Genomic DNA, 21,333 nt, shown 5'->3' with positions numbered 1-21,333 from the left:
TTGAAAATGCTGAAAAATTGGCCACATTTTGCTCATGAGATCTTGAGAAATTATTTAACTGTGAAAAGCCTGATTTTTCTCATCTGTAATTTAGCAGTTATTATAGTAAACATTTCATACAGTTATTGTGATGAATTAGTGATTAAAATATATTACAATTCTTAGAGTGCTTGGCACATAGTTAGTGCTCAATAAATATTATCTAGCATTTTATTTTAATTAGAACTTTCACTTGGGAGCACCACGGAAGCAGCAGCATGGGATACCGGAAAAAAACTGAGAGTTTGACCATTTTTAGCTCTGGGGCTTTGAGTAACATAGTTTGATTTTCTGAGCCTCAGTTTGATGTATCTGCATAATGAGAATACATACTCTACAAAGTTATGATGGGGATTAAATGAGGTCTTAAAAAATTATGCAGTCTTATTAAGTACCATTACTAGGACAGGTATTGGAATAGGGGGACTTCCCCTGGGCCCCTTGCAGGCAGCTGTGTGAAGGTACCTGCTGTGCTGTTTATACAATGTAGAGAGACCACTGAGAATCCCCGATGAACTGTGCTATGGAAGCAAACAGTGTTACTGTTTTAGTTGTAAACTCTGAAATGTTTTTACAGAATAACGTTGATGATTAACACTTCTAATTTTGGAGATAAAAAGAAATCTCAAGATAATCATTTGAGCTAATTTTACCAGACGGGAGTTAGATTTTACCTTTGTTTTATTCCTAGCCAACTTTGCTTCTGGTGTAATCTAGGGAGACTTCTTTTTTCCCTTCTCACCTGACTTGTTTTTAAGGAGTGGTTAGAGAGCCTGTTTTCCTCTCTTGGAAATACATATGCCACTGTCAGAAGATGAATGAAGCCAGCTTGACTAGAGGTTTTAGAACCTTTGAAACATAGCCAAGGCCAGATCAGAGCAGGAATAAGAATTTCTCCAAGCTGCAACAAACAATAAAAATCCAAAATAGAAACTACCATTGTGATGCAAAGAGGGAAGCAAACACAATTTTCACAGAAGCGATTCTGGAGGGAGAAAGATGAAGTGTTGAAATGATCTTAGTGGGTGCTACATTGATTCCATATGTAGGCATCAAGGTTAGTTATGTTGTAGCCAATAGTTATGACCAGAAGGGGAGCCAATAGTTATGCTCCATGGAAGGGAATTGTCCTCCAATCCTGGCTAAAATTATTATTTTTGGTGGTGATGGTCTAGAGGGGTCATTATACAGTGGTGGAGACATACAGCAACAGGTAACACATGACATCTCTGTCACTAGGACAAAGGACACATTGTCTTCAGATGATAAGTAGAGGGAAGATGAGCCCAACATTTAGTAAGAGATATTTTAGCATAATGGTTGTAGGCATAGACTCTGGGGTGGGCAATCTGGGGAGAATCCTCACACTACTCTATAGAAGCCATGTGATCTTGATCAAGTAATTTAACCTCTGAGCCTCCATGTCCCACCTAAAACATGAGGATAAAATTTGCAATATCTCACAAGGCTACTGTGAATATTTAATGAATTAATCATGGAAGGTACTTAGAAGGGTGAGTCACTCTGCTGCATTATTTGCCTGAACCACCTACTTCAGTCCTCACAACAATTCTCTGAGCAGGTTTTGCTATCACCATTCTATGGAAGCTACGGCTAATAAGATGTGTTGTCCAAAGCCCTCAAAAGGATGTTGTGGAGTGAGAAATATCTCTGTCATTTTAGAGTGGAGATGGGGAGACTTAAAAGGGAAGAAGGAACACTTGAATCATATTCATTTCTCCAATACCACCCCCACTGAACCAGTGATTCTGGGTTTTCTCCTATCTAAAGACAATTTAGGAGGCCCTTTCCTCTGAACTCCTATTTCCCACCCCTCCCCTCACTCTCAACCATCCCTGTATCACAGCAGTGGCTCAAGATAGTTCTGGAACAGGAAACATTTTAAGAGAGCTAGTTATTCCATAAGAAAAGTCCTGTCTGTAAATGAGGCAAGTAGAACTAGTAAGTGTGATTATTGAATGATTCTGTTCAGAGGCTCACTTCAGCCCTTTACTTGCAGGCTTTCTGGTTCATTTAGAGGCTAGCTACATTTTAAGAAGTTCATTGTTTGTAAGAGATTTCATAAGACAGGAACCAGAAAGGATGTGAGGTGTCATCTAAACAAGCCTCCACAGTTGACAGATGAGGAAGCCGAGGCCTCTCACCAGACGGAACTCTTTGTGGCTCCCCAGATGTATTTTTTCAAGGCTTTTTGCTTTGACATGAAACACATACTAATCCTGGAATCCCAAATATATTCCTGCTTTTCATGTTTTGTTTGTTTTGTATTGTTTTGTTTTATTTTGCCTAATACCTCCTCATCTATAATCAAATGTCATCTACTCCAGGGAAACTTACCTCTTATATGCTCCCACAATAAGCCCCTGTTTATCAACCGCACAATCTGATTTCATTATTTCTGTGTATACGCCTATCTTTCCTGGAGGCCAAAGACCATGTCTGCTTTGTTCATCATTCTATTCCCTGTATCTGGCACAATGACTGACATATAGATGGAGGGTCAGAAATGTTAGATGGATGGATAAATGGTTGGATGGATGAGTGGATGAATATGTAGTTTCTTCCTTGAATATGTACAACCTGACACCTTCTACAAGTCTCAGACAACATGAATTTGTTCATGTTTCCTACAACTTTACCTCATAATATTCTTTGTTGTTGGCCCAGCGTATGGTCCTCTGATGTTTCTAAGAACAGGAAAAAAAGACTTGATCTGATGTAGTAGCAGTTAGAAATCAAATGCCTTCTCACTATGAGCTTTGGTTGAAAGCTTTCGACTCACTGGAAGTATTTCCTCTCAACATGTTTTCAGTTTTTGTTTGTGTGTGTGTGTGTGTGTGTGTGTGTGTGTGTGTCTGTACTCACTGGCTTATCCCCTTGGACCAAGAGGATAGAAGGAGAATGGTACAGGAGTCACAAACTTTCCCTTGGACAGCTAAAAAGGTAAAGTGCCTTCATGTGAACATATCCTATTTTATGGGGAGCCAACAGGGTCTGGACAAGCTTTGTGGCTGCTTTGGTTAAATACCACCTTCATTTAAAATTCCCACCATCAGCAATTCCATGTGATGTATGCAGTGGCTCAGCCTTGCCTACATTTCACTTCGGAGGCAAGGAAGGAAGAATGCTCTGGGTTCTTTGAGTGACAGAACAGTAATAGACTATTGCATTTTGGCTTTTAAATTTACCTTGATTTTGATTTTCTTTCTTCTGTGCATCTTCTCTTTTGTAGTCTCATTAGCTCAGAAGGTCAAAGTTGAGATACCTGTCTAGACAGTCAAAATGTAGAACAATGAGTCCATGACAAAAGTGAGGCTTGATATTAACTGTACATTCAGTTTTATAGGTCTTTGAGTCATTCATCCTCTGACAGTAGTAATAGGAAACCTGGGAGCTAGTATATTTCCTTCACAGCAAAGATTATAAAAGGCGAGAGGAATTGTACATGCTTCTACCCCATCTCATCAGCAGACAGACAAAGCCTACAAGTGTGCATAGTAGCAAACTGAGTTCCAGCAGTTTCGCCTCAGTACCTGCTAATTTAATTCAGAGTTAAACAGTTAAACACATTTACTGGGCATCTTTTAAGTACCCAGCACCATGTCTTGTACAGGGGACAGAAAAATAAGAAAGTAGACATGGTCTTTGCAAATAGAAGTAAGAAGTAGAGGCATGTGCAGTCAGTTTAGGTTTTAAGTTAAATTTGGATTCTTCCCAGCAGGTGGACTCAGACAGAGTTCCAGTTCACCTTCAGTGCTAACTGTTTGTGTGACTTTGGGCAAGTCAGTTCACCCCTTTAAGCTTCAATTCCTCACCTATAAATGGAGCCCATTTGAGCCCAAATATTTTATACTTCTGTCAGTCTTCATGTGTCTTAGAATTTAAAGTTTATTCTGTTGGAAAAATATCTTCTAAGGATGGAACTGGGACCCAAAGTCTGGGTTGAAAGAGTCTGAAGTAATAGCAGCTAATCCATGCTCTTGAAGTAGCATTTATGCAGGAGGTTGTGTCTTTCAGTATCATGGAAAGCAGCATCCTTTATGGTATCACCATTTCATGAAAGGCTTTACAAAGAGATTCTCACCCTAAGACTTTTTTTTTTTTGGCTGCGCAGCTCAGCTTGTGGGGCTCCTAGTTCCCTGACCAGCGATTGAACCACGGGCGCACAGCAGTGAAAGCACCAAGCCCTAACCACTGGACCGGCAGGGAATTCCCTCACCCTAAGACTTATGTAGAACACTTTTGCCCCGTTCTTTGAAAACGTACGTGGGTGGGAAGGAGAGCAAATCAATCACAACACATGAGTAGCTCACAAAACCATCCCTCCTTTCTTGATGGATGTTTTCTGCAGTATATTAGGACAATGCGGTCAGTTTTAGGGAAGTTCAGATAGTAGATGTTTCTTTAATATGCATCAAGTGAATCATTATAATGAATGGGTCCATTTTTCAATTGTTTTAGACAATCACATTGAATACTCAACTATTCATTAAAGATGATTAGATTCTGTGAATGAGAGATTGCAAGTATAGCAGTTACAGCTTAATTATTAAGAATCTATTTATGATACTTATATATCTGATTACATTCTGTGGAGGTTAAAATTATAAGATAAATACAGAGGTCATATTACCATGTAACATTCACAAAGGCATGTTTATCATTATTATCCCAGGGATTTTTTTTTCTGCTTATTGAAAAAAAAGCACATTCCTTATATACATTCCTCCCTGTATTTTTAGATCGTCTAAGTATTATAAGGCAAAATTTACTAGAAAAGCAATGAATTTTGTGAGCAGAGAAGGGGCTTCAGGGTCAGACAGGCTTGAGTATGAATTCCAGTTCAACCACCTAGTAACTGAGTGACCAGGGAACATAATTTAACATCTCTGAGCCAGTTTTCTCACCTGCAAGATAAGGACAGCATTCATATCTACCTCATTGGGTTTTGGGAGAATGAAATAAAATGTTTGTTAATGTGCCTTGAAGGGTTAAAAAAAATAGAAATACAAACATTTTAGTAACAGAGGAAGTTTACAAATGAGCTGGTAGTGCAGGATCCATTTATAGCCACCTAAGTAGACAATAAATGTTCTTTTCTTTATTAAGAATATGGAACAGACATCGACAGTTACACTTGCCCCACCAAAATTGCGGCTTTATTGGAGATGATTTCTGATCCTATTTTCCAGAATCCTTTGACTTTTCAAACTTTATCTTGGTCTTCCTTTTCAAAGACCAGAGAGAAAGGCTGAAGATATATATCTGGCCTCTAGTAGTTTCTTCCCATCTGATCCCTAAAATTTTCATCTAGGAGAAACAACCCAGCCCCTACTAGGGTTCTGAAACTGCTGTATAAACGGTGTAACAGTCAGTGTCTCCCAAGCGTGGTCCAGGGTTGGTGTCATAGTAGCTATTTGTTGCTGGTCCATGAGATAAGCACTGAAATTGAGGGTAAATGTTTATAAAATTTACAGCAGTTTGATGGGGGGTGGGGGTGGGGGGGTTTGTTTCTGTTGAACCTAGTAATACACATTTTGAATTCATATTTTCATATCTTTTAAATTTAATTTTTCTAGTAACTCATTTTATTACACTTTACAAAAGCACTAGACTGTGATAGATAGATAATGAATTAAAAAAACTGGATCCTTCAACCCAGACAACAGGAAAAGCCCTGCTGTAAAACAACATAGACGGGTTATTTGTTAACCAAACTTTCTGCTGTCTAACTTCTCAGGTTATTGTCTCTTAAGAGTGTCTGTGGAACTTGAGTTTAAATTAGATAAAAATCTTATGATACTTCAGATTTCAATTTCAACAAAAATAGGCAGAGAATATCAGTACTGTTCCCCCTGGGCTGACACTGGGCTGGGTGTCCTGGGGAATATCAGCCTTGGCAAGGAAGTGGAGGAAACTCATGGAACTTACAAGGTCCTAGGGGAGACAAGATATATCCACCGTAACCACCATAGAAAGCAGAGGGTGGTAAGTGCCAAAATTGAGATATGGATAAAGTAATAGGAGAAGTCCAATATAAGAACCCTTTCTCCCAGTTAGGAGAGGGGGAATGAAGAGAGGATGGTGAAAACAGGATGAACAGCAGCAAAGGCCACAGTCAGGAGAAGGACTCTAACCCCTCTTAAAAGTAAAGGATGTAAACACTAAACCTAGGTGTGTATGCACATATGAAATATGTCCCTGGGCTGGTTACTTTTCATTTTAGAATGTGAGAGTTGAAAGGAATATAAGGAATTAGTTTAAATTTCATATTTCACAAAAGTATAAAACAAAGTCCAGGCCAGGCAAATGATTTTTCCAAAGTCAAATGAGAAAATACATGTGAAGTCATCCAGCGGGTAAAAGTGTGCGATGTCTGCCTTACCATTACCCATCCGATTGGAATGGTTTTATTTGAGGTTGATTGTACGGTGGCCATTAGTGTTTAAAAGATGATGTAAAATAAGGTAAACATTGCAGGATATTTGTAAGGCAGCATGATATAGTAGAAAGAACATGGAATTGGGTTCAAAATTTAAGCCGCCAGTTTTGACGTTGGACACATTAATCAACCAATTTGAGCCTCAGTTTCGTCATGTCTGCAATGGGTATTATAATGAGTGCTGGCAAGAGATTAAAATAAAGGGTATATATTTAGGGATGTAGCATAGGACCAAGAGTGAAGTAGACCCTGAATATGTGTCATTTTCTTTGCCAAGCTCACTACCAAGTTCATAGAACAGTCAGGTACAAAAAGCATCCAAGTCTCTACATTCGCAGACGAGCACTCTTTCTAAAACAGTACCATGCTACTTCTCTTTCACCACTTCCTTGTTGGCTGAATTTCCTACTTTGCTGTGTTTTTTGCAGCATTGTAGCACAACATTCGAAAGTTGTGATAATAGCCACAACAAGGATAAAATGTGGGGAGTGGGATCACACACCTCCAGGAACGAACTTATTTCCTGTAAGCAAAATGTTTAAGTTTCCAGACTTTTGTCACCAGAAAATGAGGGTAGGACTTGTTCAGCATGAATTCATTGCTTCCCTTAGTTGAACAGCTGCCGATGGCATAAAAGTGGGTCTTCTCTTAAAACAAGAGAACTGAAAGATCAGATTACTGCCTGGAAATATAAGGTGGGCTTTTAGCAGCCCAGAAAGCATTGCCTTTATTGCCTCCTTCATTTTGGTCCTGATTATAATATTTGCCTGGAGAAGTTTCACTTGCCACTTAACCTGTAGTAACAACATGTGGACGTTTTTCATGGGTGCTATAGCAGGAAAGACCTCATAGAAACTTGGAAGCCTTAAAACATCCCTGGGGAGAGAGAACACCCAGTCACAGCACAAGGCAGGAAGCTTCCCCTACCCCTTTACAGTCCCTATTCCAGGGCGGGAAGAAGGTGCCTCTGATGTTGTCGCTGGCACACGCTTTGCATACCATACATCAGTATTAACTTTTCACTGAGTGCTGACTCCAGGTCTCTTGCCTTTCTACTGGGCCCCCTTGACTTGAGGAATGTGTTTTGGTTAATTGCCACAGCTGGGAACATTGTTGGGTTTTTCACAATGCTGTTTAATGTTCAGAGTTATCCTTTGAACCTCACATTGAACCCTTGAGGGTGAAACCTTGAGAAGGTTCGTTTATGTGCTGGCTTCCTCTCATTCTCTTCACTATTGTTGGCAACACCATCTATTACTCTGGGAAGCCATTCCTACTCATGTAGGATATCCTGTTTTGTGCCCAAATGCTGCCTTTATAATTTAGCACTGGCCACAAATAGAAGGGGCAGGAAATGGATATGTATTGAGAGGTTACTTAGCATCAGACCCTCAACACAGATTATCTCATTTAGTCCTCACAACACAAAGTAGAGATTTTATTCTCATTTTACTTATAAGAGAATTAAGGTAAAACACATGGATGTGATTTCTTCAAAGTCACACAGCTAATAAATGACTGAACCAGGAATAGAATCTATGTTTATAGCTCCAAAGTTGGTCTTTCTATTTCATCACGCTGTACCCTAAGAATAATTCCTTGTGGACAGCAGCAAACATGAACAAATTAGCCTTTTCCCTCATTTGACACATATTTACATATAAGTAAATAAGCATATAATTATATGTACTTATATTAGTTTAGGATCTGAAGATATAGCAATAAAGTAAACAGAGATAGTTCCTGCCCTCAAGGATTTTAATATTCAGCTGTATAAATAGGCAAATATACCCAGCGTGAAAAGTGATTTAATGGGGGAAATTTGAGGTGATAGAGCGCACAGAAGAGGCATTCAATTAGGGGTTAGAAAGTGCTTTGGGAAGAACAGAAGTGTGGGAGATAAAATGGAGATGGAGTTTGGACAGAGGGATCAGTAAATGCAAAGATTTGGAGACAAGAGAGAACTCTGTACATTGGAAGAAATGAAAGTTGTTCTACATAAATTGTAAGGAAAAAATTGTTTACCAGCACATCACTGATTCACCCCACTGCTAGCCTTTAACATACCAGGTGCTGGGGAAACAAAGATGAATAAGCCATGGTGTTTCTCTGTGGGGAGTTTATGCTTTTATGAAGGAAATAGACATGAAGAAAAGTGATGACACATGATACCCACAACATTTAGAAACAACCAAGAGGCAGGGGATGCTGGAGTGAAAAGAGATGCGAATTCATAAACTTGTGGGGAGGAGATAAAGTCTGAGAAGACTTCAGAAAGGATCTGAAGACTGAACAAGGTTTTGAAGGTCAAGGTTGAGCAGGGATTCACTAGGTAGGGATCCACTAGGTAGGGAAGAAAAGTGCATTTCAGACAAAGGGCATGGCATTGTCAATGGGAAGTCTGATTGGAAGCTTATCTTGGAGACTTACAAAGAATTCATTAGTCATCTCCTTTTCTGGATTTATTTGAATACATTTTTCTCCAAGTGACAAGAGGATACAAGATGACATCAGCGCGCTCTTACTAGAAGTTCCAGTCCATTGAATGTTCCCAGCTGCCTGGAAGTGGGTACAAAAGAAGCTGGAAGAAAATAACCTTTTAAAGGAAATAGGTTGTCTAGCTACACCAGCACTGGACTTGAGTCAATTATCACAAGGTTCTAGACTGCATAAAAATCAAAAGTTTTGTCTGCTTACCTTTTTTGATTTCTATGTTCCCAAAACTAGCTCAGTGTCTGACTCATAGTAGGTGTTCAAAAATATTTGTTGAATAAGTGGAAGAATAAGAGGCATTTTAATCTTGCTGAGGTTCAGTTTCCTCATCTGGAAAAATTGGAATGATACTGTATGCTTCAGCACATATCTGGACTCAGCTATAATTTGAATTCTGCTCCACCATGTACTCCTATTTCCTCTGGACAAATCCCTTAACTTCTAGGGGATGCTGGGTGCTCATGTGGAAAGTGGAGTTGACATTGGCTGCTCACAAGGATGGTGATGACAAAATGAAATAAGGCACATAACTAAATTAAAATAGGACTAGACACATGGAAAATTCTTAGTAAATATTAACTAACATTACAGTAATTGTTAAAAGATAATTTTCAAAAAATGGTAAAATCGTGACCCTCATACAGATATAAAAATAAATGTGTTAAAGATTTCATTTAACTCATTAATTTCATTTAACTCATTAATAAGGCATTAAAAACCAGTTCAAAAGAGAGTCCAAAGAACAGACACATTTATAGATCAGGAACGTTAAAAGGAATGTGCAAATGGCTGAAAAAAATCAGTCTCTTCTACAGTGGGCCAGGGAGATTGACTTTTGTTGGACATAATTGACAAATTCACATGTCTGTGGACAAGAATCACTTTAAATTGCTATCAGTTATTTATAATGTACAGAATTGTAAAATGGCTTCCACAGAAGCAGAATTAGCTAATTTGAAATAGGATGCTATAGATACTGCCTAATTTTTCAATGAGGTAGGCATTTTTCTCTATATCATCACTATTACATAGTTAATACTATTAAAGTGGGAGTTGTATGAGATTATATGATAATGTTATATAAAGAGAAATGATTCTCATTTTTTTCTACTTTTGATAATGGACCTTTTACTATTTTTATTCCATTCTTCTTTTTTTAAACATATGTCTAGAAGTTATTAAGGCATTTTATTTTCAAAACAGTAACGACTGCTTCTTTTGATTATAGAGATATTGCTTACTCAGTGTGAAAAAATCTGTCAATACAGGAAGGAATAAAGAAGGAAACAAAATCATCAGTAATTTATCATTTAAGAGTAACCATTGTTAATCCCCTCATATATATGTGTATATATCTACACAGTCTGCTTTGTAATCTGATTTTTTCACACTTTACAACTTACCATGATCTTTTCATGCTAATAAGTACGAACATCTTTTTTATTGAAGTATAGTTGATTTATAATATTATGTTAGTTTCAGGTGTACAGCAAAATGATTCAGTTATATACATATATATGTGTGTGTATATATATATATATTCTTTTCAGATTATTTTCCATTAATTATAAGATATTGCATTTAATTTCTATGCTACATAGCAAATCCTTGTTGCTTATCTTATTTATGTGTAGTAGTTTGTTTCTGTTAATCCCATACTCCTAATTTGTCCCTCACCTCCTCCCTCTCCCCTTTGGTAACCATAAGTTTGTTTTATATGTCTGTGAGACTGTTTTTCTTTTGTATAAATATTCACTTGTATTATTTGTTAGATTCCAGATACAGGTGATATCATATAATATTTGTATTTCTCTGTCTGACTTACTTCACTAAGTATAATAATTGCTGCAAATGGCAATATTTCATTCTTCTTATGGCTGAATAATTTTTCATTGTGTATATATACCACATCTTCTTAAGCCAGTCGTCTGTTGATGGGCACTTGGGTTGTTTCCATGTCTTTACTATCATAAGTAGTGCTACTATTAACATTGGGATGCATGTACCTTTTGAATTAGAGTTTTCAGTTTTTCCAGATATATACTCAGGAATGGTATATATACATTCATATTGTAGCTCTATTTTTAGTTTTGTAAAGAACCTCCATACTATTTTCTATAGTGGCTGCACCAATTTACATTCTAAATAAATGTAAATGTAGGAGTGTTCCCTTTTCTCCACACCCTCTCCAGCATTTGTTATTTGTAGACTTTTTTTTTTTTTGCGGTACACGGGCCTCTCACTGTTGTGGCCTCTCCCGTTGTGGAGCACAGGCTCCGGACGCGCAGGCTCAGCGGCCATGGCTCAAGGGCCCAGCCGCTCCGCGGCACGTGGGATCTTCCCGGACCGGGGCACGAACCCATGTCCCCTGCATCGGCAGGTGGACTCTCAACCACTGCGCCACCAGGGAAGCACCTATTTGTAGACTTTTTGATGATGGCCATTCTGACTGCAGTTTGGGTTTATATTTCTCTAATAATTAGTGATGTCGAGCATCTTTTCATATGCCTGTTGACCATCTGTATGTCTTCTTCGGAGGAATGTCTATTTAGGTCTTCTGCCCATTTTTTTCATTGGATTGTTTGTTTGTTTGCTTGATATTGAGCTGTATAAGCTATTTGTATATTTTAGAAATTAATCTCTTGTCAGTCACATCATTTACAAATATTTTCTCCTATTCAGGAGGTTGTCTTTTTGTTTTGTTGATGGTCCCTTTGCTATGCAAAATCTTTTAAGTCTGATTAGGTCCCGTTTGTTTATTTTTGCTTTTATTTCTTTTGCCTTGGAAGACTGATCTAAGAAAATATTGCTATGATTTATGAATGAATAATATTCTAAAGTGCTTAGAATATTTTACTAAAGTTCTGTCTAAGATTTGTAAACCAGAAGAAGCCTGGGCTGATTTTGTGGTCCTATGCTGGATCTTTCCATTTGTTCGCTTATAAATAAATTCCAAGCACGTATGAGAGTTTGCCATTTTGCCCAAGATTTAATCTATGAGCTTGAGCAAGTTCCGGTCCTCTTTTCTACCATTTCACATCCTTAAGGGGTGAAGAAGAACTTATTATGGTGAAAGTACAAAGCAAACTTATGATATGTGGACTCATGCAAAGCTCACTTATGTAAGATGTCACTGTTGGCCTTACGAAAGCTGAGAGTTCTCTGAGTGTCTGATGCCCACTCATCTAACTCCCAGTAGGCATGGTCTCTCTTCTAAGAACCTGAGAGGAGATGTTAACTTAGAGGAGGGGCTGGGTAAACAGCAAGGGGCAAGAATGGGAGCATAATCACACAGTCCAAATGGGAGTTGTCCCAAAGTGGATTGGTCCCCTCTGTACTATGTATCTGTTTCTCTCTCATATATGTCTTTTGAGGTTGCTCAAAAGCTCCTTGAGGAGAGGGACATCTGATTCAACTCTCTATCTCTGTGACCATCAAAGCGCCTGACACATGATGGATAATTAATGCTGCCTATATGAATGAGTGAATGAATGAATGAGTATAGTGAAGTAGATTTCTATTCATGGTACATCTCCTCGTGAGCCTGATGAAAAGCTGCATAATTGCCTAAGTGAAGGAGCTTCCCTTCCTCCACCTGCAGCTCCCGAAAGGGTGCCACCACCTACTGAATCCCTCAGACTAGGGGAAAGAATTCAACTTGAACTCTTCCATCTTCTGTAGCACCTCAGTTTTCCACTCCCATTTAATGATGTAGTTTGATAGATTTGAATACTACACACCATCAATCCTTTCTTTCCCTCCTATCCCCCTCCTCCACTCTATTGTTTCTCCCTTTTACTACAGCAAAAGCCCCTTAAGGCAGTGGTCCCCATCCTTTTTGGCACCAGGGACCGGTTTCGTGGAAGACAATTTTTCCACGGAGGGTGTGGGGGTGGTGGTGGTTCAGGCGGTAATGCGAGCAGTGGGGAGCGGTGGCGAGCGGTGGCGAGCGGTGGGGAGCGGCAGATGAAGCTTCGCTCGCTTGCCCGCATCTCACCTCCTGCTGTGCGGCCCCCCGCTCCTAGCAGAACACGGACCACTGTCGGTCCGCGGCCTGGGGGTTGGGGATCCCCGCCTTAAGGGATCTCCAGAGTTGCTCTTTTCAATTCATTCTTTACCAGGAGAAAGGGTGATCATTTGAAAATGCAAATCTGATCCTGCTGTTTCCTTATTTAATATTTTATAAATAATCCTTTTGCTATACCTGTAGCTCTCAAATTTGCATCAGAATCACCCGGATAACACTTTAAAACATGGATTGCTGGAACTCACGCTCATAATTTTTGATTCAGTAGGTTTGGCATAGGGTCTAGTAACTGGCATTTATAAGTGCCCAAGTGCTGATGATCCTGCTTGTTTAGAGACACATTCTGAGAACCACTAGCTTGTGGTAATAAACCAAATTCTTCAGTGAGAAATTTACTGAGCCATTTAGGGTAACCTATATTTATACTATACTAAATTTTATACTATACATTTTTAGATCCATCTTCTACCCTCTGTCCTCTCAGTTCAGGCACACACAGCTTTCTTCTCAGTTACATCAAACCAACAACCATTCTTCTTGTATTCCCTATTCTTTCCCAGATCTGTTTGATACGTAATGTTCTTCCTCATTGACTTTAATCTGTCAAAATTCTACTTATACTTAAAGGCCCAGTACAAACAACCAAAATCTCTTCTTGAAAGAATCTTGGCCCATCTCCGAACTACCCTTCTTCCCAAACTTCTAGACAGGATCAGAATCGTGGGCAACTTTCTCGGTTGACACTTCATACTGCCTCTTCCGTAAAACCCTAAATTAAAGATGTTCATTTCTATGCTGGTGTACTTAGCTCAATTATAAGCTCCTGAAAGATAGGAATTTTCTTTGCTTTCCCTTTCTTTTCCTTTCCTTTTCCCTCTCTCCCTTCCTTCCTTCCTTCCTTCCTTTCTTCCTTTCTTCCTTTCCTCCCACTTTCTTTTTGAATTGTGAGAGCCTAGCAAATAACTGAATGAATGAGTCCCATCAAATATTTATGGAATTTAGTTGGATATATGGGGCAGCTTAGCTTAAGTGATGGGCCATCAGGTCAACTCTTAATATTGTTCATTGCTGGACACATGAGCACTTGGGGAAAGATTAGGTAAGCAGTTGGATGATCATTCACCTGAAAAAATAGATTTATAAGGGAACATTTTTATTCTGGGCAGTCAGTAATAACCAGTGGTTGTTTTATAGGAGCAATGCATGTAAAGAAAGAAGCTACAATGGTAAACTGGCTCCTTAATAACTACATTTAGGTAGAGGGCAAAGGTAAATGCAACAAGTACTACTCCTAATAGTAATATGTTCATATATAAATACATATCACTGTTAAGGGCTTAATATACACCAAGCATCCAGCTAAAACTAAAGTAGAAGCCATTTTATCTGAAAAAAATCAGAACTTTTCCAGCATAATCAAATGAGATTCATTTTTGCAGAAACATTCCTGGGGTCATGAATTTTCCAAAGGGTTTCTCTGAATTCCTGGAGATTAAAATCAACCACTTTTAAATCTTCTGTGATATCATGACCTTGGTTAATTGTTTCTTTTTCAGTCATTAACATATCTAAGCCAGATTTTTGTAAAGTCTTTGAATATGATTCAAGCATGTCACTTCCCTGGAACTACGATATTTATAATTTCACTTTACAATTGATTTGCATCACTTAGTGAAAGGCTTCTTAAATGATTCATAAAAATACAAATAGATCTTAATAATTAACTTCAAACATATAAGTCAACATATCTTTCACCAGTCTTTCAACGAAGGGCTAAGGCCTTGCCTTCAGGTATGAGTCCATAAAATAAGACTTCTCTGTCATCTTTCTTTCATAAGCTACATCCATAATCTGTTAATACATTTATTAGATTTCTATTTGTGCTGCAGTTGAATGGAGAGAAAAACGTAAGGAACATGGACAGCAATCTGAAGGCAAACTCCTCTAGATTTTTAAGTTTTCCCTAATCGTTTTTAAAAAATTAATTAATTAATTATTTTGGCTGTGTTGGATCTTCGTTGCTGCACACAGGTTTTCTCTAGTTGCGGTGAGCGGGGGCTACTCTTCGTTGGGGTGTGTGGGCTTCTCATTGCAGTGGCTTCTCTTGTTGCAGAGCATGGGTCAGGCGCGTGAGCTTCAGTAGTTGTGGCTCGCGGGCTCTAGAGTGCAGGTTCAGTAGCTGTAGTGCACGGGCTTAGTTGATCCACGGCATGTGGGATCTTCCTGGACCAGGGATCGAACCTGTGTCCCTTGCATTGGCAGGCAGATTCTTAACCACTGCGCCACCGGGGAAGTCCTTCCCTAATCTTTTACAATAATGTTGCACACACCACTTTGGGGAAGTTGGCTTTAATCACCTCTTCCAAAATATTCACTTATTTTTGTTGAAGAAAACCCTCTTCCTTTACAAAATCACATCTGATGTGTTTACATAGCTCTTTATTGATCAGTCCATTCAATTAGAACGTTTATTCTAAAAGTCAATACAACTGATTCTGGGCACATATAAAATTTAACTGCTAAAAAAAGGAGTATAAGGGATTACCTGAAACTGGCTTACCAGAAACCAGCATCAGATTATTACAGATTAATCAGAGTAGCTTAGAGAGTAAGGAGTGAGACTGGAGGTCAGTTAAGAAGTCAGTTAAAAGAACTTCCCCTGTACTTCACATACAAATGTCAGGACACATCTGGTGAGGTAAGTACTATTGTTTGTGAAGGATTCCATTCACTCCTTTACAGTGTTTCTGAGTAGATCCATAAAATAAGGACTTCTGTTTTCTTGGAACAGAAGGAATAAGGAACATTTGAAAATCCTTGTTTTTGTTTTTTCTCTTCCCCGCCTACTCACTGTTCTCCATGGAATGCAGAACGTGTAATCAGATTGGCATTGAAGAGATTGTCAGAGGAGCCGTGAACACGGAGAGCACCTCTGTTCTCCGATCTTTTTTATATCCAGCCAACTCTTGTCAAGAACAAGGCATGTTGTTCATGTCTCAGTTGTATGTTGTGAGCTTCTTCCTGTGGTAAAACAGGCCAGATGATGATTAGTGGCTTTGCCCGTCTTGATTCATTTGAATCTGGGAGAAGTGGATGGGGACCTGTTTTGGCTTGGGGTTTAATCAGTTTTCATTCCAGATTCACTAGCAATGGCCCACTGTCTCTTTCACACAGCTGGTTCAGAGCACGTGGAGGGAAGAGGGTATGACTGATTTCACAGACATATTATTCTTATTTTACCTATCATGTTATCATAGCTTAGGTGTATTATCTTATTCTGAAAAATCCCAAAGAAGTGGGCACTACTATTATCTTAGATTTACAGATGAATTTGAAAATAATAGAGGTTAGATAACTATGTACTAGAATTCACATTATTCTTTTATAGTTTACTCTTTGATTGAATCTTTCTGTCATTCCTATTTGATTGCTTTATTATGATCTACTGATACATAAGCAGGCATGAAAACCATGACTTCGTAAGATCGTGAGGGTGCTTGGAAATCTCTTTGCTAGCACCAGCCCCATCCTACTACCAATATTGTCCTTTAACAGGGACAGAATAGTTCCTAACATCTGGATCAAGAAGACAAACCTGCCAACAGATAATGTTAATTGTAGGGGAAAGAGCTTATAGACCATCTAGCTGAGCCCTCTCATGTTACAGAAGAGGAAACCCCAAGGCTCGGGAAGATTAAGTGAACCATTGAAGCTCACATAGTCTGTAGATGAGGGTTGCCAAGTTTGGGTCTATGAACTCCTACTCCAGTGAACTGCTACTGTATCTTTTAAAACACTAATTTAAATTATCTATACATTGAAATTAGCCAAAATCAGACCTAATCTTAAGAAGAGGTTGTGGTAAAGGAAACTTCTCAGTGGTTTTTAACTGACAGAAGAAGATGAGGAGATTCGGGGAGGGGGAGGGGATGGACATTGAGCCTTGGAATAATTGTTCTGGTATGGGATTCCCAAATGAAAAATGTGATTATTTTTTCCCCCAATTTTTAAAGTATACAGAGTGATGCCATATAACTGGGATAGTTAGTTAGTTACACACACTTCCTCATTTGCTCAGCTTTTTTCATTTGTGAAAGGGGAATGATGATAGCGCACAGCTCATGAGGCTGTGATGAGAATTAAGTGATGTAAAGTACATAAATGTGCTAGGTACAGTGCCAGGGGTACACTCGATAAATAGTTTGTGGCTGCATTGTTGTTGTTGCTATTGTTGTTTTCTGGTTACACTGGCATATAATGTTTCAGATAATTATAATTAATGCCAGGGTAAAGGGGCAGTGAAGGAGGCATATGTTTTAGTAAAAATATTCTGATGTAAACTCAATTGTGTTCTACTTCTATCCTGGTTGAAAACCACTGCTTTAAAACTTAGTTGCATTTTCATATCTATTTTAGTGCCTCAACTGAGCTTTATATAGAATTTTTTTGAGTCTGTATACACAACAGTATTATAATTTGACAGTAAATGGTAAACTGAGTCAAGATTGGTTAGTGGAAGAATCTTGTCTAGACTTCAAGTCTCTTGAGCCCTAATCTGCTTCTCCTTCCTAGACTGTGGAACTAACCAAAACAGTATCTTCCTTTAAGCCCCCAACTGAAGGTTTTCAGTTTGTAGCAAACTTTTCGTCCAGCCCCATTCAGATGACCTGCCTGCTCACCCCAGCCCGTTTCCATTTTTCTGACTTTGAGCCCTGCCACTTGACGAAGGCAAAATGTTTACCCTACCAATTAGTTTAGCGGAAACCTCTCATGTTTGATATTTTAACAGACAGTGTTTCATTATGCTCTCTGGATTTGAACAGAGACATTGCTGTTCCTGAAGGCAGCCAAAGCACAGTCTGAAGTGTAGAGTTACTGAGTTACAGCCCAGAAATTGAGACCACAAGGAAGGCTAGACTCCATTGAGAAAATGCATCAGCAAGTGTGGGTACAGAGGAATGCTTAAGAAAAGATTATAATGATCAGCATCAATAGATGTGTGTGTGTTTTATGAATAAGAATACGTGTATTCATGCTCTGAAAGTGCTTCGAAACTTCTGGCTGAAAGGTGCTTTTAAGATTTTCTCCTGGGGCTCTCCCTGAAATAATATGCCATTTTACATGCAGGAAATGGTCAGTTTCCCCAGGCTCCCACACACCAGTGAGAAGTTGTATCTTCATTGTTTAAGACCCTGAAACTCTGTTTTATAGTATTTCTGCAGCAAAGCCAATGGTCAAAAATTAGTTCAGATCCTCTATGTCTAAAATACATAGACAGTGGGATTTCCCTAGTGGTCCAGTGGTTAAGACTCAGTGCTTCCACTGCAGGGTGCACGGGTTTGATCCCTGGTCGGGGAACTAAGATCCCATATGCCTCGCAGTGCAGCAAAAAAAAAAAAAAAAATCCCCCCCAAAATAAAATAAAATATATAAACAATTGTCAACTACAAAATACATACATACAGTTTCTCTTTGGGGGTAAGAGATAAAGGAAAAGGGAAGGAGAAGAACATTCCAGGTCGGAGGGGTCTGGTGATAGAAAGGCCCAAAGACTAAAGGCAGCATGGGGCTTCCCTGGTGGCGCAGTGGTTGAGAGTCCGCCTGCCGATGCAGGGGACACGGGTTCGTGCCTTGGTCCGGGAAGATCCCACATGCTGCGGAGCGGCTGGGCCCGTGAGCCATGGCCACTGAGCCTGCGCATCCAGAGCTTGTGCTCCGCAACGGGAGAGGCCACAACAGTGAGAGGCCCGCGTACCGCAAAAAAAAAAAAAAAAAAGGCATCATGGCTGTTGGAACATCAGCTGCAGGCAGCAAACACATGAGAACAAAATTGGTGAGAAAGAGATCCATCTGAAGTGTCCAGGGAAAATCCCATCCAATCAAAAAGTCTAGCTTGACTTGCGGGAAGCATTTCCTAGAAGGAATTACAGAACAACTCCTACCATAGGAGAATGTAAACATATTCTTTCTCCCTCCTTGATTTTATGAGAGGCTATTAGGTACTTAATTATTATACTGTTGAGGTAAGTATATGATTTTATTAATGCAACTTAGAGTATTTTAATATAGCCCAATCTGATGGTTTTCTTTATCCTGTTATAGTATTTCAGAGAGGTATATGTTTTATTGCAAAACACAACACAGAAAAATTAAATTGAATGACCAAATATCTGTGAATTTCTGTTGCCAACCATAACTTTAATATTGAAATTTTCTGATGGAATTATTATTAAAGAATGAGATCCCTGGTTCAAAACAGAAAGTCCAGCTTGATGCACATTTTCAACTTGTGTTATGTACATTTGTATTTATAATTTACATATTCTACCAAGTTCTTCTATGAAACTGAAACTTTTGTATCCATCTTCATTCTTTCAGTACTCTTCAAAATGTCCCAATATTCTTCAGACTTTGAGTTTATTATTGTTACAGTTAAAAAATGACACTAATGATCAGAACAACTTGTAATTGCATTATGTCATTTAATCCTCATTATAACACTGGGAATAAGGCACTGTTGGTTTTCTTATTTCTATTATATAGATGGAAACCCTGAGGCTTAGAGATATTAAATGACACAGGAAGTGGCATAGCAGACTTGCTTGTGATGTTCCTGTGATGTGATGTGATGTGATGTTATGACCATTCAATTTCTTTGAATGTCCCCGAGTATTTCTTTCTAGAGCCACCCACCTCCCCACCCCCACCCGTGTCTACTAAGTTACATTGCACTCTTGGCCCAGCGTCAACTTGCAGTACAATACTTACCTTACCTCTCCTCCTTCTAGATTTTTTTAACATAATCTGCAAACCACCCTGGTCTCTCCATTGACATCAAATCATGAAATTTTTAAGTCAGAATGTGGGGCATCATCCTCCATGTCATGTACGATATTTCAGCCTGATTTTTCTACCTAATTTTGTCACCCTGACACTGTTGCCTATCATGTGGGCTATCTCCTCCAGCTCTGTGTCACTCTTGAACTTGAAACCATGAGTCAGCAAGGCTCTAAAGGAATGAGAAGCAGGATTTTTCCAGGAAACAGTGAGGTAATGCATTTCCCAGTCCTTGAGCTGTAGAAGGATATCATACCAAAGTTAGGTACTTGGGGACACAAGGCCTCCTAAAAAATGTAGCCAAAATGAATACCTCACAATTTTGCCAAGGTTCAGCTTTGCCAAACTCTGAGAAACTTGCCTGCTTTCATTCTGGGGAGCTCTGAACTTCATTTCTGAAGAAATAAAGAACGCTTGATTTCATCCTCAGGGCTACATATTTACCCTGTGAATGTGAACGTCTCAGTCACACCAACAATTTTGCTACTTTAAGAAATAGGAACTACCTGTTCATGGGCTCCAGCAGGTATGATTTGAGAGTCCCTTTATTCATGTGCAGGACACAGCACTGTCCTGGGAGCTGGTAATACAGCAAGGAAGAGGACAGGCCTTTTACTACCTGACAGAAAACAGGAAAAGTAGAAGTTCTAAGAGGCATTGTCTGGTCTGTGTTGTTTGATGACACTGAGTTTCCTCTGACCATTCCTATTTACTTCTTTCTAAGTTGTCTTGGCAAATAGATTTTCCAAGTTTTCTTTTCATGGAAAAGTCTGCTGTGAGCCAAAGATGTAATTTCATTATCTTGGTTTAAATTCAATTTATACTAAAGTAAATGATGAACTTGCCATATTTGAAGTTTGGAAAGTTTGGAGGTGAGAGGAAATTAACGAATTCCTACAATTCTTGTCTCCCCTGAAATAGGGCAGGTCTACCCGTCTTGAAAGCAATTTCAGTTGTCAAAACATCGGCCTTATTCATGGTTTTTGGATCTTGACACCATCACAGTTTGGTGAGTAGCTCCTACCTGCCTGGCAGGAAGTTATATTTAGTATTGTGTGAAACTTTATTTTCCAGTTCCAGACATACCCAACCCTTGCTGTTGAGTTCCAGTACTCACACTTCAAATGGAGTTTCTGGAATTCTCCTATGTCTGATAGATGCTTTGACAAAGGTTTTCACTGAATCCAGAATAACCCGACACCAGCTAGGCTTCCACTGCTAGAGACAGTCTATTGTTGTTTGGCCAAATTAAACAATTTTATTCTTTGTCATTCGTTGGCTTGTCTGCCAGTCTAACCAGTGTCCAAAATGAGACTTTTGGCATTTAAAATCACATTATCAAATTTAAAAGAAAGAAGAATTGAAGAGTTTTGAAATGAGACTCCATCCATGTTTACTCAGTTGTGTCACTGCAATATGCAGACCAGTGCCTCACAATTATATTTGAAAATCTGATGTAGTCCTGGCATTCAAT

General features: G+C 39.0%; 1 protein-coding gene across 19 annotated transcripts in view; it reads left to right on the top strand.

The window, feature by feature from the left end:
* Positions 1-21,333, top strand: part of LOC307176302 (uncharacterized protein) — a 619,483-nt gene that overhangs the window by 320,387 nt on the left and 277,763 nt on the right. For all 19 annotated transcript variants that reach the window (XR_013824694.1, XR_013824695.1, XR_013824696.1 and 16 more), the window contains one exon: positions 20,781-20,868. Coding sequence is in view for 5 of the 19 variants with exons in the window: in XM_079902283.1 (XP_079758409.1) it covers positions 20,781-20,868 (88 nt within the window). In the remaining 14 variants the exon portion in view is untranslated. The remainder of the gene's footprint in view (positions 1-20,780; positions 20,869-21,333) is intronic.

This window comes from Stenella coeruleoalba (genome assembly GCF_951394435.1).
Source record: "Stenella coeruleoalba genome assembly, chromosome: 17".
NCBI classification, from domain to species: domain Eukaryota; kingdom Metazoa; phylum Chordata; class Mammalia; order Artiodactyla; family Delphinidae; genus Stenella; species Stenella coeruleoalba.
This window is presented reverse-complemented; position numbering and strand designations above follow the sequence as displayed.